The sequence below is a fragment of the Equus caballus genome, chromosome 7 (genome assembly GCF_041296265.1).
Source record: "Equus caballus isolate H_3958 breed thoroughbred chromosome 7, TB-T2T, whole genome shotgun sequence".
Classification (NCBI taxonomy): Eukaryota; Metazoa; Chordata; class Mammalia; order Perissodactyla; family Equidae; genus Equus; species Equus caballus.
Genome location: NC_091690.1, coordinates 654,296 through 667,930, shown reverse-complemented (window position 1 = coordinate 667,930; position 13,635 = coordinate 654,296). Strand labels below are relative to the sequence as shown.

General features: G+C 70.9%; 2 protein-coding genes across 7 annotated transcripts; one reads left to right on the top strand and one right to left on the bottom strand.

Annotated features, from left to right (window-relative positions):
- Window positions 1-182: 182 nt before the first annotated feature.
- On the bottom strand, window positions 183-6,759 carry ATP5F1D (ATP synthase F1 subunit delta). Its single transcript, XM_023646356.2, has 5 exons — window positions 6,638-6,759; window positions 2,547-2,941; window positions 1,361-1,514; window positions 814-902; window positions 183-684 (listed from the first exon to the last, which is right to left on the bottom strand). The coding sequence occupies exons 2-5, from the start codon at window positions 2,685-2,687 to the stop codon at window positions 562-564; spliced, it is 507 nt and encodes a 168-aa protein (XP_023502124.1). The 5' UTR covers window positions 2,688-2,941; window positions 6,638-6,759; the 3' UTR covers window positions 183-561.
- On the top strand, window positions 1,511-13,551 carry CBARP (CACN subunit beta associated regulatory protein). 6 transcript variants are annotated; one of them, NM_001433569.1, is given in 18 exon segments: window positions 5,093-5,370; window positions 7,046-7,162; window positions 7,236-7,375; window positions 7,575-7,639; window positions 7,975-8,119; window positions 8,309-8,480; window positions 8,703-8,840; window positions 9,041-9,233; window positions 10,401-10,584; window positions 11,516-12,024; window positions 12,026-12,064; window positions 12,066-12,089; window positions 12,091-12,187; window positions 12,189-12,272; window positions 12,274-12,381; window positions 12,384-12,400; window positions 12,402-12,477; window positions 12,479-12,758. In NM_001433569.1, coding segments are annotated over 17 exon segments (2,220 nt in total). In that variant the 5' UTR covers window positions 5,093-5,370; window positions 7,046-7,066; the 3' UTR covers window positions 12,612-12,758.
- Window positions 13,552-13,635: the final 84 nt, after the last annotated feature.

Below are 13,635 nucleotides of genomic sequence, written 5' to 3'. Positions count from 1 at the left end.
CTGGCTGTTACCCCGAAACCTCCAGTCCGCAGTTGACTGCAGACCCCGCAAGGACCTCCCCGGTCCTCCGAGGCTGAGCTGGCATTTACTGCCCAACCTCAGAGAGAACGCGAGGGCTGGGCAGAGGCCAGGCAGGTCCCACACCCACCGGCCCCGCAGGAGACAGAAACAGCGCACACGAGGCGGGTCCCAGGTCTTTAATGGGGGCGCGGGCCGGGGCCGGCTGTCCCATGGGGCAGCCAGAGAGGAGGGGTGGTGGCAGCGGTGGGTCAGGTTGGGGGATCTTGGGAGACGGGAGAAGAGCCCCCGGGGTGACAGCCCCTCCGAGGGCAGGGCAAAGTCTCTGAGCTCACCCCCACGCCCGCCCACTTGGGCCAGGGGATGGGGCCCCGTGGGTGCTCCTGGGGCAGACGCCGGCACTGCGCTGCCCCCTGGCGGCCTCCTCTGTAAGGACGCCCCCCAGCACCCAGTCTAGACCTGCAGAAGCTGGTTCTGCCAACCCAGAGCAGCCCCCACCCAGCGCCAGCCTCGGGGTCCCTGCAGGCCAGGACCGCGCACCGCCTACTCCAGCGCCTTCACCAGGGCCTCGTTGGCCTCGATGCGGATTTGGATCTCGGCCCTGGCGGCCTCGTCCGCCGCCCCTGACAGCTCCGACTGCGCCTTCTCCAAGTTCGCCTTGGCGGCCTGCACGGGGTGGGTGGCGGGTGAGGGCCCAGCAGACCCGGGCCTGGTGCCCACCCCTCCCCCATCCTGGGAGCCCTCCCGCAGCTCCCGCCTGCTCAATGCCTCAGTTTCACCCTTGGGGACACTCACCCCAAGGTCCAACATGTCCAGTGTCACGGCCTCTTCGGCCAAGAGCTGCACTGAGGAGTCCGCGTTCACGGTGACCGAGCCGCTGCTCACTGCGAGGGCACAAGCAGGAGTGAGGGCTCCACGTCCACCTGGGACGAGGTCAGCCCTGGAACCAGGAGAGCAGCCCCACAGGGTGGCCCTGGGGCCCGGCACTGGGAGTTGACATCCGGAGAGAGCAGAGCCCCCCTTCACGCACTAGTCCCCGAGCTGAGTCAGGGTCAGGGGTGAGAGACCCGGCTTCACACCGTGGTCCTAGGCTGGGAACGAGAAGTTGGAGCAAGGTCTTCTCAGAGCATTTCCTCCCGCACGGGCTTCCTTCCTCCTCAAACCAGCTCCCCCACGAGGCTTTACTTCTCCTCCTGGCGCCCATTCCCCCCGCGACACGCTACTCAACCGCAGCCAAGACTGGGCCGCGCGCAGTGCCTCTGGCTGGCTTCTCGCTGTGGCCTCAAGTGACACATGGACCCTGCCTTGGCCTGGTTCAGCCCCCTCCTCGCACTCCACTCACCAAAGTACTTGGAGGTAGTGCCGTCCTCAGCGTGGACGACCACCAGCCCCGGCCGCAGGACCTGCAGGGTGGGCACATGTGCGGCCAGGATGCCGAAGGCCCCCGTCTGCGTGGGCACGTCCACCTGCCGGACGTTGGCGCTGTTGAAGAACACCTGAGGAGGACACACGGGCAATGGGTGACCGCAGGCCAGGCCCCTGCAGCCTGGACTCAGTTTCCCTGCAGTGAAACGGGCCAGGTGGGGGGAGAACGGGGCGCTGGGGCGGGCGCTCGGCTTCTGCTCTCTGGATGGCACCCGAGACCCTCTGTCCACAAGAAGGTGGGGAAGTCAAGTGACCCCAGCCCCTTCACAGGCGCGCGCTGCGAGGACACAAGCAGCACAGGGTGCCAACCCAGGAGGACCTGCTCTCGGGAGAGGGGCAGAGGCTCTGGACCTGCCCCGGCCCTGGGGTGTGGAGTTCCAAGTGGAAATTCCAGGATTTCGGACTCCAGACCCCATGTGGGAAGGACGAAAGACCGGGTCTGGAATGGGGGGCGGCAACCTAAGTGTTGGTAGGTTCAGATTTGAGACCACACGGGGGAAAAGCATGGGATCGGTCACCCGGAAATTAAGGAAATCAGATCCTGCACCACAGACAGAGGAGCAGAAACAGGAGCAGTGACCCCGAAGTTGGGACGCTGGATCCTGGACCACATAGCAGGTGGGAGTGGGGGTCTGGAAAGGGAGTCAGTGACCCAGGGATGGGGTGGGAAACCTCAGATTCTAGACCACAGGGGAGAAGGGCACAGGACACAGGTCAGGAATGGGGGGCTAGTGATCAGGGGGTTTGGGAGATCTCATATTCGGGGCCGCACGGGGGAAGGACACAGGGGGCGAGTCCGGAATGGGCAGCAGTGACCCGGGCGGGTGGGGGGGGGGGTCTCAGATTCGGGAACACACGGGGGAAGGGCACAGGGCACGGGTCCGCAATGGGGGGCGGTGACCAGCGAGGTTGGGGGTCTCAGATTTGGGACTGCACGGGGGAAGGGCACAGGGCGCGGGTCTGGAATGGGGGGCGGTGACCCTGGGGCTGGGGGCTCGGATCCGGGACCACACGGGCAGGGGTGGGGGGACGAGGGTCCGGGTTCCGGGTCCGGAAAGGGGCGGCGGCCATGGCGGGGCCCCGAGCCCGGCCGGCGTCCGAACCTGCGTTGGGGAGGCGAAAGTGAAGGACATCTGTCCCGGGCCCGCGGCGGGGGCCGGGGCGGCGGCAGCCTCAGCGTAGGCGCGGGCCTGCCGCACGAGGCGGCCCAGGCCGGGGCGGCGGAGCAGCGCGGCGGGCAGCATGGCGGCGGCGGCAGCGGCGGGCGGACTCGGACCGGACGCGGACGGCCTGGAGGGCGAGCAGGACGACGCGCGGGGACGTCTGGGAGAAGGAGTCCGGACGAGAGCGCAGCCGCGAACTACGACTCCCGGCGGGCCGCGCGCGACGCTGACGACGACGACGCGGCATGCTGGGGGTTGTAGTTTCCTTCCGGCTCCCAGCCTGGTGGTCTGGCGGGAGGTGGGTTAGACGGTTCTGCATGGGGAGAACCAGCAGCCTGTGCGGAAGAGACACTTGAGTTGAATGCAGAATCTTGGGGGGCGCTCATTGGATGCCAGGCCCTGGAGAGACCTGCATCAGGGAAATGTCAAGATTCCTGCTCTGGTTTTGGGTGGTGGGGGCGCTTAACGGACATTCGAAGTAATAAGTAAGCAAATCCTATAGCCTATTAGGAAGTGACAAATAGTCCTAAAAAAAAGAAGCAGAGCGGAGGGACGGGACGGGACACGCTGCGATGAAGCAGGTGCAGGCGCCCCGGGACGCGCATCCCAAGCGGAGTCCGGTCCACCCCGGCCAAGCGCCGGGCGGAGCGGGCACGGCTCGGCTGCAGCCCCCGCGGGTGCCGGCAGAGGGCGCCCCGCGCCCGGGGATGCGCTCGCCGCGGCCCCGCCCGGCCCCCGCCCCCGCGCGCCGCTGACGCAGGTGCGCGTGCGCGGGCGGCCCGGGGCTCTGCTGACGTCACCGCGGCCCGCGCAGCCTCGCTCGCGGCGCTGACGTCACCGCCCCGCCCCCGCGCGCACGCAGGTCGGCGTGCCGGGCCGGGCCCCCGCCCCCACCTCGGGCTCCGGGAAACGGGGAGCGCGGGCTGCGCGGGGCGGGGCGCGCGGGGCTCACCTGGCGGCGGCGGGGTGGGGGGGCGCAGGTGCTGTGCGGCGGCCCCCCGACCGCAGGGCCGCGTGCGCCCCAGCTCACCGCCCGGCCCCGAGGCGCTGGCCGCGCTCCTGTCTCCCAGCACGCGGCCGCCCGAGGCCCGGGCCTGGCGCGCAGACCCCCGCCCGCTCGGGGCCGGCCCCGTGAGGGGCGCTCGGGGCGTGAGCCCCAATGCCCTCGGCGTCCTGGTCCGGGGGGCGCGGGAAGCCCCACTCGAGCTCCTGGGCGCGCGTCCTGGGCGCAGCCCCGGACCCCTATGGAGGCGTCAAACCCATGCGTTGGCCGGCTTCTCTCGCATCCCCGTTCCAGGGTGGTTCTTCGAGTCCCAAGCCGGGGGTCACCCTGCAATTCGGTGGACCCACCCAGCTCGTCCACTGCTGCTGCCATCACTGGGGCTTGGGTGGCTCCAGTTGCCTGGCCTGGCCTCACCTCACCACCATGTTCTGCCCCGGCTGGGAACCACAGATGGTTTCCTGTGCTCCCTCCGACGCGTTGATCTTCTGCAAACACACTTTGCTACCTCAGGGTCTTTGCACATGCAGTTCCCACCCGCTCAGAGCCGACTTTCCTGGGTGTTTATCCACTCAGCTGCCCCTTGCCATCCTTTAGAAGTGTAACCTGTGCGGCCGCCCTTGGAGCTCACCGTGTAGGGGGAGGCAGGGGTCAGTAGGGACACAACTCACAGGAGTGTGTAACATAGATAACGTGCAGGGCCACGAAGAGAAGCAAAGTGCACGGCGGGGGATGGCGGGCAGCTGCCCGGTTGGCAAAGGCAGCCAAGAAAAGACGCCAGAGACTTTGCCATTTGGGACAGAGTTGAAGGAGGCAAGGGAGGGAATGGAGGCGGGGTAGGGAAAGAGCCGACCCGGCTCAGCACCTGCAGGCGTAAAGGCCCTGAGGTTGAACTGGGCCTCGGGCATTCGCTGAGCAGTGTTGGCTTTCACTAGGGGAGAAAGGGGTGCCGTTTGGGGGTGTTGAGCACAGGCCCAGGCCGACTGGGAGGAACCTGGACCAGGCTGGTGGCAGGTTGGCGGCCTAAGCATCTCGAAGGACGAGGCACGATCGTCCAAGAGGAAGAAGGGGCAGCAGCTTTGGGGGTTGACAGGGCGTGCGGTTTCTGGCGGGGACCTAGTCCTCATGTCAGCCGGCGCGGGGAGGGCCCTAGCGGCACTCAACACAGCTTGTGTGCTGTTATCTTTGCCCGTCCCAAAAAGGCAGGGCGCATGGTGAGCCCCGACGCCCTGCGCTGTGCACCCTGGGGACCCCTGGATTGGGCGAAGCGTAGGAGGGGTCGTCAGCGCACCCCAGGACCCCGGGCTGGGGGTGTCGTGCATCCCAGAGCGCGCGCTCGTGCCCCGGCCCCGGGGGACCGGGAAGGGTCGGGAGTCGTGCCTCGGGGGCCGGGGGCGGAGATTCAGCCGCCGCGGGAGAGGGCGGCTCCACGTGGGGAGGGGGCGCCCCGGAGCGCAGGCTCCGCCCCCCGCCCGCTCCGGAAGGGAAGGGGAGGCGGTGGCCGGCGCCGAGCGAGCCAGACGCAGCGGCGAGCGCAGTGGGGGCGGCCGGCCGGGGACCCGGCAGCACCGAGCGGGTCCGAGCGGGCTCGCCGCCAACGCGGTCACGTGCGCGGCCCCTCCCCTCGCGCCCGCCTCCCCCGCGCGCCGCGCTCTCCATTCATAAATTCTCCGCCCGCTCCGCGGCCACCGGGCGCCGGAGCCAGCCGGGAGCGCCGCGCCGCCGCCCGCCCGCCGCCCATGGGCCGCGCGCCCCGGCGCTGAGGTAGGCGCGGCGGGCCCGGGGCTGCAGCGGGGCGGGCGGGGGGCGGCCCGGGGAGCGCGGCGGGGAGCGCGGTCGGCTCCGGGACCCTCTCTGGCTCGGGACCCCCGGCCTCGCCCCGTGAGGCGGCGAGGCCGGAGGCAGCGAGCGGAAGAGGCGAGGCGGGCGTGGGGGCCAACCCGCGGGGCTCAGCATCCCCCCTCGGCGGCCGGGAGAGAGACCCCCCGCCCACGCCCTCCCCGGGCCTCAGTTTCCCCGCCGTGAGATCCAGCCAGGGCGATGGCGTCTCCGCCTCCTGGCTTAGCCCGAGGTCGCGATGCGCCCGGAGGCGGGCTCTCCGCCTCTCCTCGCTCGCCATCCCCGCCCCCGGGCCGGTTGGGGCCGCGCGGTTGGGCGCGGTGGCGAGCTTGCTCTGGGAGCCGAGGGAGGCCTCGCTGGATCGGGGGCCGGCCCGTGGGGAACCTCCGCCCTCGGCTGCCGTCCCCGCCCACCCCCAAGAGCCCACCTCTCTTCCTGCTCGGTGTCCTGCCATCTTTCCTGCTCCCCTGTCATCGTCCCTGCTTCCTCCCCTGCAGCCTGTACTCATTTCCCGACCTACATATGCGCGCCTCCTCCCCGCGAGGATCCGGGGTAGCCGCGGCCAGCCCCTGACCCGGAGCGCTGAGGACACTTGGCTTTCGCCGGGAGCGCCCCCCCTTCTCTGGGCCTCAGTTTGCCCCGCTGTCGAGTGGGGTCAAAGCCCGAAAGCGTTGGGGACGCTGCAGCCTGTGTACGGGCTTTCCCTTTTCCCCGGGAAGGACCGCGCGCGCGCCGTGCCGACGCAGGGCTGGTGGTCGCCCCGGCCCCGCGCTCTGTTCCCGGAGGCTCCGGAGCGCCCCCGGGCCTTCCCGCCGCGAGGAGCCGGGCTCCGGGGAGGCGCTCAGGTGCAGCGTCCCGGGAGCCCCTCCCCGAGGGCCGAGCCCCTCCCCGGCCTCCGTTCCCCCGGCGGAAGGCAGGCGCGGAGGCCGGCCGCGCTGGGCACCGGCGGGGAGGCGGCGCAGCCATCTTGCGCCCGGGGCGGCCCGCCGTCCTGCAGGAGGCCTCCCCCCTCCCCTCCCCTCCCCTCGCCCTCCCTCCCCCATCCCCTCCCCCCGGCTCCCTGGCAACCCGCCCCCCCCAGCTCGGCCCGCCGCTCGTCGCCATGGGAACCGGATTCTTCAGGGCTGGGAACAGATGCGCCTTCTTTGGCCTCTCCGCTCCCACTAGCACTCGGCGGAGGGGGGATCTTTACCTCCCGGAGTCGTGACCGTGACCCGGGATCAGGGCGCTCCGCCCCGCCGCCCCGCCCGCGGGGGGCGGCCCCAGGGACGCCCCGGGTCCCCGCAGGCCTGAGCTGACGGCCTCAGTTTCCCCACTCCTCCCCGGGGCGCTTCCCCTTTCCTGGGCAGGGCTCTGGGCCCGCGCTACCTTGCCGGGCCGGCCCCACCGGCTGGGGAGGCAGTTGACGTGCATGCACCTCCCCCCTTTACAGATGGGGAGACGGAGGCCCCGGCGCTCAGCGCTGACCTGAGGGGGGCTGCGTCGGGGCTCCCCCCCGATCTGTTCGCCAGCCACTGCCCTGGGTGGGCTCCCGCTCCTGGGGAGGCCGTAGGGGGCGCGGGACGGAGGAGCTGGAGCTGAGCAAGCCTTGCCCCTCCAGGCCCCTCCTTCGAGCCTGGAAATGCAGCCCACAGCCACCATGGCCACGGCCGCCACCACCACGGCCACCACTGCTGCCCTGACCACGACGTGGGACAACACCACCGGCCGCCCCACTGTGAGTGAGGGGGATGGGGTGGGCGGGTGGGGAGGCCTGAGCCCCCGCCCTGCCCTGACCCTGCCGCCCGCAGGCGGAGCCCGACCCCATCCGGGACAACTACGTGCTGCTGGTGGTGGTGATGTCGCTGTTCGTCGGGGGCACGCTGGTGGTGCTGTCGGGCGTGCTGCTCCTGTGCAAGCGCTGCTGGGAGGTCCACCGGCGCCTCAACAGGTGCGGGCCCCGCCCCCCGCCGCCTGGGGGGGAGGGGCCTGCGTGCTGGAGCAGCAGGTGCACACCCGTGCGAGTGCAACGGGTGTGTACATGCTTGGGAGGACGGGTGGGACCGAGCAGGTGGGCTTCTGGGAGCTCAGACCCGTGGGCGGTGCCACCTGGGTCCTGGCGCCCACCGGCTCTCCTGCTGTCCCCCCAGAGCGGTGGAGGAAGCAGAGAAGACCACCACCACCTACCTGGACAATGGCACTCACCCAGCCCCAGGTGAGGCACCATCCAGGCCCCACCCCGCCTGCCTGCCCAGCCTCCCGTCCACCCTTAGCCGCCCGCCCGCCCCCCTCGGGCCGCCTGACCACCTGTGTCTGTCTGTCTCCCCCACCAGACTGGGCGCAGCTCGATTCCGACTCATCTCTGTTTCCTTAACGCCCACGCGTAGGTGCGCACAGGCGCGTGCTGAGCGAGCGAGTGAGTGTGTGAGCGGATGAGCGAGTGCCCACCCCCACCCCTCCCGTCCCCGGCGGTCCGTCCCCGACCCAGCCCCCAGCAGCCCGCCCGGCGCGGCCCGCCCGGGGCCCACCCTCTCTTGGCTCTCCTCGCAGACCCTGACTTCAGGGGGGAGGACCCCGAGGGCCAGGATGCCGAGACGGAACGCTTCCTGTCCACCGGCTCCACCGGCCGCCGCGTGTCCTTCAACGAGGCCGCCCTGTTTGAGCAGAGCCGGAAGACACATGACAAGGGCCGCCGGTGAGGGGGTGGGGGGGCACGGGGGCTGAGTGCCACCCCAGACGGGGCTCACGGGCGGGCTGGCCTCTGCCAGGGGCCCGGTCCTGCCCTGCCCCTGAGACCTGGCACGGGACGATGGGGCCGGGGAGAGTGGGGGGCCGTGGGTGGAGGATGGGCCCGTCCGAGGTGACGGTGGCGTGCTGGGCGCAGGTACACCCTGACGGAGGGGGACTTCCACCACCTCAAGAACGCCCGGCTCACCCACCTGCACCTGCCGCCCCTCAAGATTGTCACCATCCACGAGTGTGACTCGGGCGAGGCCAGTGCAGCTGCCACCCCCCACACCACGGCCACCCCCAAGGCCAGCCTCGCCATATTCCAGGTGAGATGGGGGGCTCGCCGGGCCAGCCACCCCACCCCGCCCCTGTCCCCACCGGGCGGGTGGCCCCTTTCCCTCGGTCCCGCCGGCTGTGCTCCTCATCTCAGGGAGGGGAGGGGGCCCGGCTGGGGGTACCACGGGCAGCCGGGCCTAGCATGCCCCCTCACCCACCCGTGCTCTTTGACCTGTCACTGCTTCCTCCCCCACCCCGGCTCTGTCCCACAGCCCCCGGGGAAGGCCCTCACTGGCCGCTCCGTGGGCCCCAGCTCCGCCCTGCCAGGTGACCCCTACAACTCCGCCGTGGGCCCTGCCGACTTCGAGATCAGCCCCTCGGTGTCCAGCGACTCTGGGGAAGGCCCCTCGGTGAGCCCCCTTCCCTGTCCCGGTCCCCAGGCTTAGGGTCGCCCCCTGCTCACCCCACCCCCTGGAGTGACGGGAGGTGGCGCTGGGAAGCTAGCCGGCCAAAGCTGCTCCGATAATGCCAAGCCGTGGCCCAGGCTGGGCCGGCCCTGGGGCAGCAGGCAGGGGCCTGCGTGCCTGAGACTGGCCCTCTTCCCTCCCAGCTGGACTCGGGTGCCAGGGGCGCCAAGCCCGCGGGGCCGGGGGCGGCAGCAGGGCCTGGGGAGGCCGGCCCAGTCCTGCAGTTCTTTACCCGCCTGCGGCGCCACGCCAGCCTAGACGGGGCCAGCCCCTACTTCAAGGTCAAGAAGTGGAAGCTGGAGCCCAGCCAGCGGGCGTCCAGTCTGGACACGAGAGGTGAGCGACAGCCCCCGGTGGGGAGCGAGGCTGGAGGGCGCGGCCCTGCAGCAGGGATGGGACAGCTCACTTCTCCTGGGGCCCAGTGCCTGCCCTGTGCTGGCCGGCGGGCATCTTGCCCAGGGTCTGGTCTCGGCTGGTCGGGCCACACGCTGCGCCCCAGGCTCAACTTGTATGAGGCGGCAGACAGAAGCGCATCTTGGCGTTGTGGTCAGACAGCCCGTCGGCCGCGGCAGCGTGGAAGCAGCCGGCGACGGCGTGTAAACGCGGGGCCGTGTACCAACAGCACTTGATTACAACAGGTCGGGGTCCGCTTGACCCATGGGCCCCAGTGTGCCCCACTGTGGGCTAACGACAGTAGCCCTGCAATTCTGCAAACCTCTGGCCACGGGGCTGCTTCATCTTCAGCCCCCGGCAGGGCCGTGCGTGGGGAGGGAGGTGGCTGCCTGAGCGGTGGGCACCGACAGCCGTAACCCACTCAAGGGACCCAGTGGGGCCAGGCTGCAGGGGGCCGCCTGTGGGGCAGGTGACTGGTCTCCGAGCCGGAAAAGAGGATGAAAACAGATGGCGAGTGGCCATTGACCTTGCTCCACTGCTGGGGCCCGGCACCTTCCGGCACAGGGCGGGCAGTCAGCTCTGGCTGGGGTGCTCCTGGCCAGGGAGGGGAGGCCTGTCGCCTGCCTTGTGAGAGCCAGGACGGAGCCTGCGATTCCTAAGGCTGATTATAGTCAGATCCAGAACCTGTTTGCGGGGTGTCTGTCCTCCCCACCCAGGCTCTTCCCAGGCCTCCGTCCCAGGGTCCTGGCCGCTGGCCAGGGGACCCACGGCAGGGGTGGTGCTGGCAGTAGAGCGACTCTCCTCTCCCCCTCACTGGCCCCCCAGGAGCCTGTCCCTGCCTCTCCCATGACTTCTGGCTTCTGCCACCGGGCGTCCAGGGCAAGGCCCTGCTCCTCCAGCCACACCTGTCTGCTAAGGCCACTGTGGGCAGCTTGGTACCTCACTCCAACTCACTCATTTGCCCAGGCCTCTGAGCTCCTTGGTTCTGGCCCTTCTGCTCTCTGTGCCTCGGTTTCTCCATCCACACGGCAGGGTGCACAGGCACCTGGCTAAGCCCGGGGCTGGGAGGGCCCTGGCGGGCTGACTGCTGGCCGGCCTTCCTCTGCACAGGCTCCCCAAAGCGGCACCACTTCCAGCGGCAGCGGGCAGCCAGCGAGAGCACGGAGCAGGAGAACGCAGATGCCCCCCCAGTGGATTTCATCCAGTACATCGCCAGTGCGGGCGACGCTGTGGCCTTCCCGCCCCCCCGCCCCTTTCTGGCCAGCCCCACCAGCCCGCCCCCCACTCTTGGCAGGTATTTTTCAGTAGATAGAAGTGTTAGGGCTGGACCCGTGGGCTCCCGCCCTACCCCCTTCCCCCTAGGAGGCCCAGGGAGCGCCCACCCCGCCCTGCAGACAGGCGGTTTCGTCCCTCCGGCTCCACCGTCCCCCCCAGAGGCTGCCTGGCTGGGGCCACCTCTCCAGCACGGACCAGAGGAGGCGGCAGGGGGAGACTGGGTAAGGGTAGGGGGGCGGGCAGGGCCCGGGATGGCCCCAGGGTCCCTAAGGCCGGATGCCTCCCCAGGCAGGGCCACTGGGGGTGTGTGCCCAGCAGGGTCCTGCCGCTTCCTGGTGGGGTCCACGTTCTGAAGGGCTGTGCCGTGGCCCCAGGTCCCTTCCTGCCTGCCCCTGCTCTTGAGGTCTGGACAGCCCCTTCTCGGAAACTGCTGTCATCACTTTTGCTAGCAGCCCGCTCCCCGCCCCCCAGCCCAAGGGCAACTGTTCTGAAGCTGTGGGTCCACATCAGTGGGGTGGGGCACTTAAGCCTTCTGTGTATGGTCTGCCTGGTTCCTTATCAATCCAAGATGGGGCATGAAATGAACCTCAACTTGGACTCCATCTGGTCCAGTCCTTCCAGGCCACGTCCTCCCACGCTGAGACAGCTCCCAAGGAGAGGTTAACCCTGGCTCAGGGGCCAGCCACTTCAGCGCCAGCCTGTGTTTCCCTTAGACACCTTAAGACACGCCCTAGTTGAAAAGCAGGTGCCAGGAGGGTTCAAAGTTTATCCAAAAACCATCTCCTGCAAAAAAAGACAGCATTTTCAAAAACTTATGACAAGGCCGAGTCAAGCCCAGAGAGTTTCCACCCGTGCCCACCCTCCCCGACCCAGAGGCGGGGTGGCCGCGGAGCAGATGCAGGGGGGGGGACGCGCGCACAGCCTTCTGATGGCCGCCGCCTGGCTTGCAGGTTAGAGGCTGCGGAGGAGGCGGGCGCCGCGGGAGGAGCGAGCCCCGAGTCCCCACCGGAGCGCGGCGGCGGCGGCGGCGGCGCGGGGCCTGAGCAGCAGCATCAGCAGCAGCAGCAGGAGTCGGATGGCGAGCGGGACGCGGGGCCGGAGCAGACCCAGACCATCTACCACGACATCTGGAGCCTGCGCGCCTCGCTCGAGCTGCACGCGGCTGCCGCCTCGGACCACAGCAGCAGCGGCAACGACCGCGACTCCGTGCGCAGCGGCGACAGCTCGGGCTCCGGGGGCGCCGCGCCCGCCTTCCCGCCGCCCTCGCCGCCGCCCACGCCGCGGCCTGCGGACAGCGAGGCGGGCGGGCCGCGCAAGCTGCTGCAGATGGACAGCGGCTACGCCAGCATCGAGGGCCGCGGCGCGGGCGACGACGGGCCGCCCAGCGCCTCCGAGAAGCGCTCCTCCTTCACCAGCGCCGGCCGCGTGGCCACAGTGGGCAGCAGCTTCGAGGTGGCCCCGACCTCCGCCCCCGAGGCGCCCCCGGAGGCGCCCGCCCGGCCCCGCAGCCCGCGCGCCTGGCCCCGCCGCGCCCCGCGCCGCGACTACAGCATCGACGAGAAGACGGACGCGCTCTTCCACGAGTTCCTGCGCCACGACCCGCACTTCGACGACGCGCCCCCCGCCGCCGCGCGCCACCGCGCACGCGCGCATCCGCACGCGCGCAAACAGTGGACGCAGCGCGGCCGGCAGCACAGCGACCCTGGGGCGCGCGCCGCGACCACCGGCCCGCCCGGCGCCGACCCCCGGCCCACGCGCGCGCCCCTGCGCCGCGGAGACAGCGTCGACTGCCCGCCCGACGGCCGCGCGGACGACCCGGCCGCCTCTGCCGCCCCCGCCGCCCCCGCCATCCCCGCCATCGAGGAGGAGCCTGGCGGCGGCTGCCCCGGCTCAGGCCTGTGCGCCACGCCCCCGGACGCGCTGCTGGACAAACTGGCGGCAGGCCTGGAAGACAGACTCTTCCCGCCGCGCCTCGTGCAACCCGTCGCCGCGGTCCCCGCGCTGGCCGCCGCCGCGCCCACGTCCCCCGACCACAGCCCGGCCTAAGCCCCGCGCCCTGCGCCCACTTGTCAGCTTCGCCGACGCCGCGCGGGGCCCCCGCGGCGGGACACACCTGGGGCACGACTCCCGGCGCACGTGCGCTGGGACCCCGGTGGCGGGGCCCTGCGCATGCGCGCGCTGTCCCCGACGCCCGCGCCCGCCCAGATGCGCAGGCGCACATCCTCGCGACGAGGTCGCCGCGCCGCCCCCAGGTGCGCATGCGCACAGTCCCTTCCAGGCACGAGGCTTGGTGCGTGGGGCGTCGCGAGGCTCGAGGACCCCAACTCGACTGGAGGAAGCGTGGCAGATTGCCCTTGGGCTCCTGAGGACCACGTTCAACTGCCCTTGGCCCCAGACAGCAGTCTCTGGATGGTGGCGGGGGCCACCGTGCGCACCGCACCACGTCTCAAGCGCACAGACACAGGAGGCGCATGCGCAGGGCCTGCACCCGCAAGGGCCAGACCAGTCCGAGGGCGCGAGGCGCATGCGCAGAGCGGCCCTCCCAGGGCCAACTGAGCCTCGACGTGCGTGTGGTCTGCACGCGCTGGAGTCCACGAGGAGTCCCGCGGGGCGCTGAGCATCCGCGAGGAGCACGCCGGCCGCCGGGTGGGAGGTTGGCTGGAGGCCGTGGCTGCCAGCCCCGCAAAGCCCCGGAGCCGTTTACCTCACCGCGGCGCGTGCTCGCGGCAGTCCGCGCCCCCTCCGAGCAATAACCGTGCCCGCCGCCGCCCCGCCTGCCCGCGCCCCCGCGCCCGCCCTCCGCATGCGAGCGGGCCGCCGTCCAAAGAGCCGCCGGCCCCGAGACTCACACAACCCAGCGGCCGGTTCAAGTTTCCCAAGCTTTATTTATTGCCAAAAGATGGGGCGGCCCCGCCCGCCCGAGCTCCGCGCCGTCTGTCCGTCCGTCGTGTCCCGTTCTCTGGTTGGTTATAAATGTCACTGCGCACGCTGGCTCGCTCCGGCTCTTCTCTGGGGACCCGGGAGCGCGCAGCCTCGGGGGAAGAGGGCCGGGGTCCTGCCGGCAGGCCCT

Excerpts from the sequence above, each read along its gene's own strand:
- ATP5F1D (XM_023646356.2), bottom strand. The coding sequence starts at position 2,687 with ATGCTGCCCGCCGCGCTGCTCCGCCGCCCCGGCCTGGGCCGCCTCGTG. Across the intron at positions 903-1,360 it reads CACTACCTCCAAGTACTTTG|TGAGCAGCGGCTCGGTCACC; the intron begins GTGAGTGGAGTG and ends GTGCCCTCGCAG. Across the intron at positions 685-813 it reads TGGACATGTTGGACCTTGGG|GCCGCCAAGGCGAACTTGGA; the intron begins GTGAGTGTCCCC and ends CACCCCGTGCAG.
- CBARP (XM_070272220.1), top strand. The coding sequence starts at position 7,067 with ATGCAGCCCACAGCCACCATGGCCACGGCCGCCACCACCACGGCCACC. Across the intron at positions 8,481-8,702 it reads CCAGCCTCGCCATATTCCAG|CCCCCGGGGAAGGCCCTCAC; the intron begins GTGAGATGGGGG and ends TCTGTCCCACAG. Across the intron at positions 9,234-10,400 it reads GTCCAGTCTGGACACGAGAG|GCTCCCCAAAGCGGCACCAC; the intron begins GTGAGCGACAGC and ends TCCTCTGCACAG.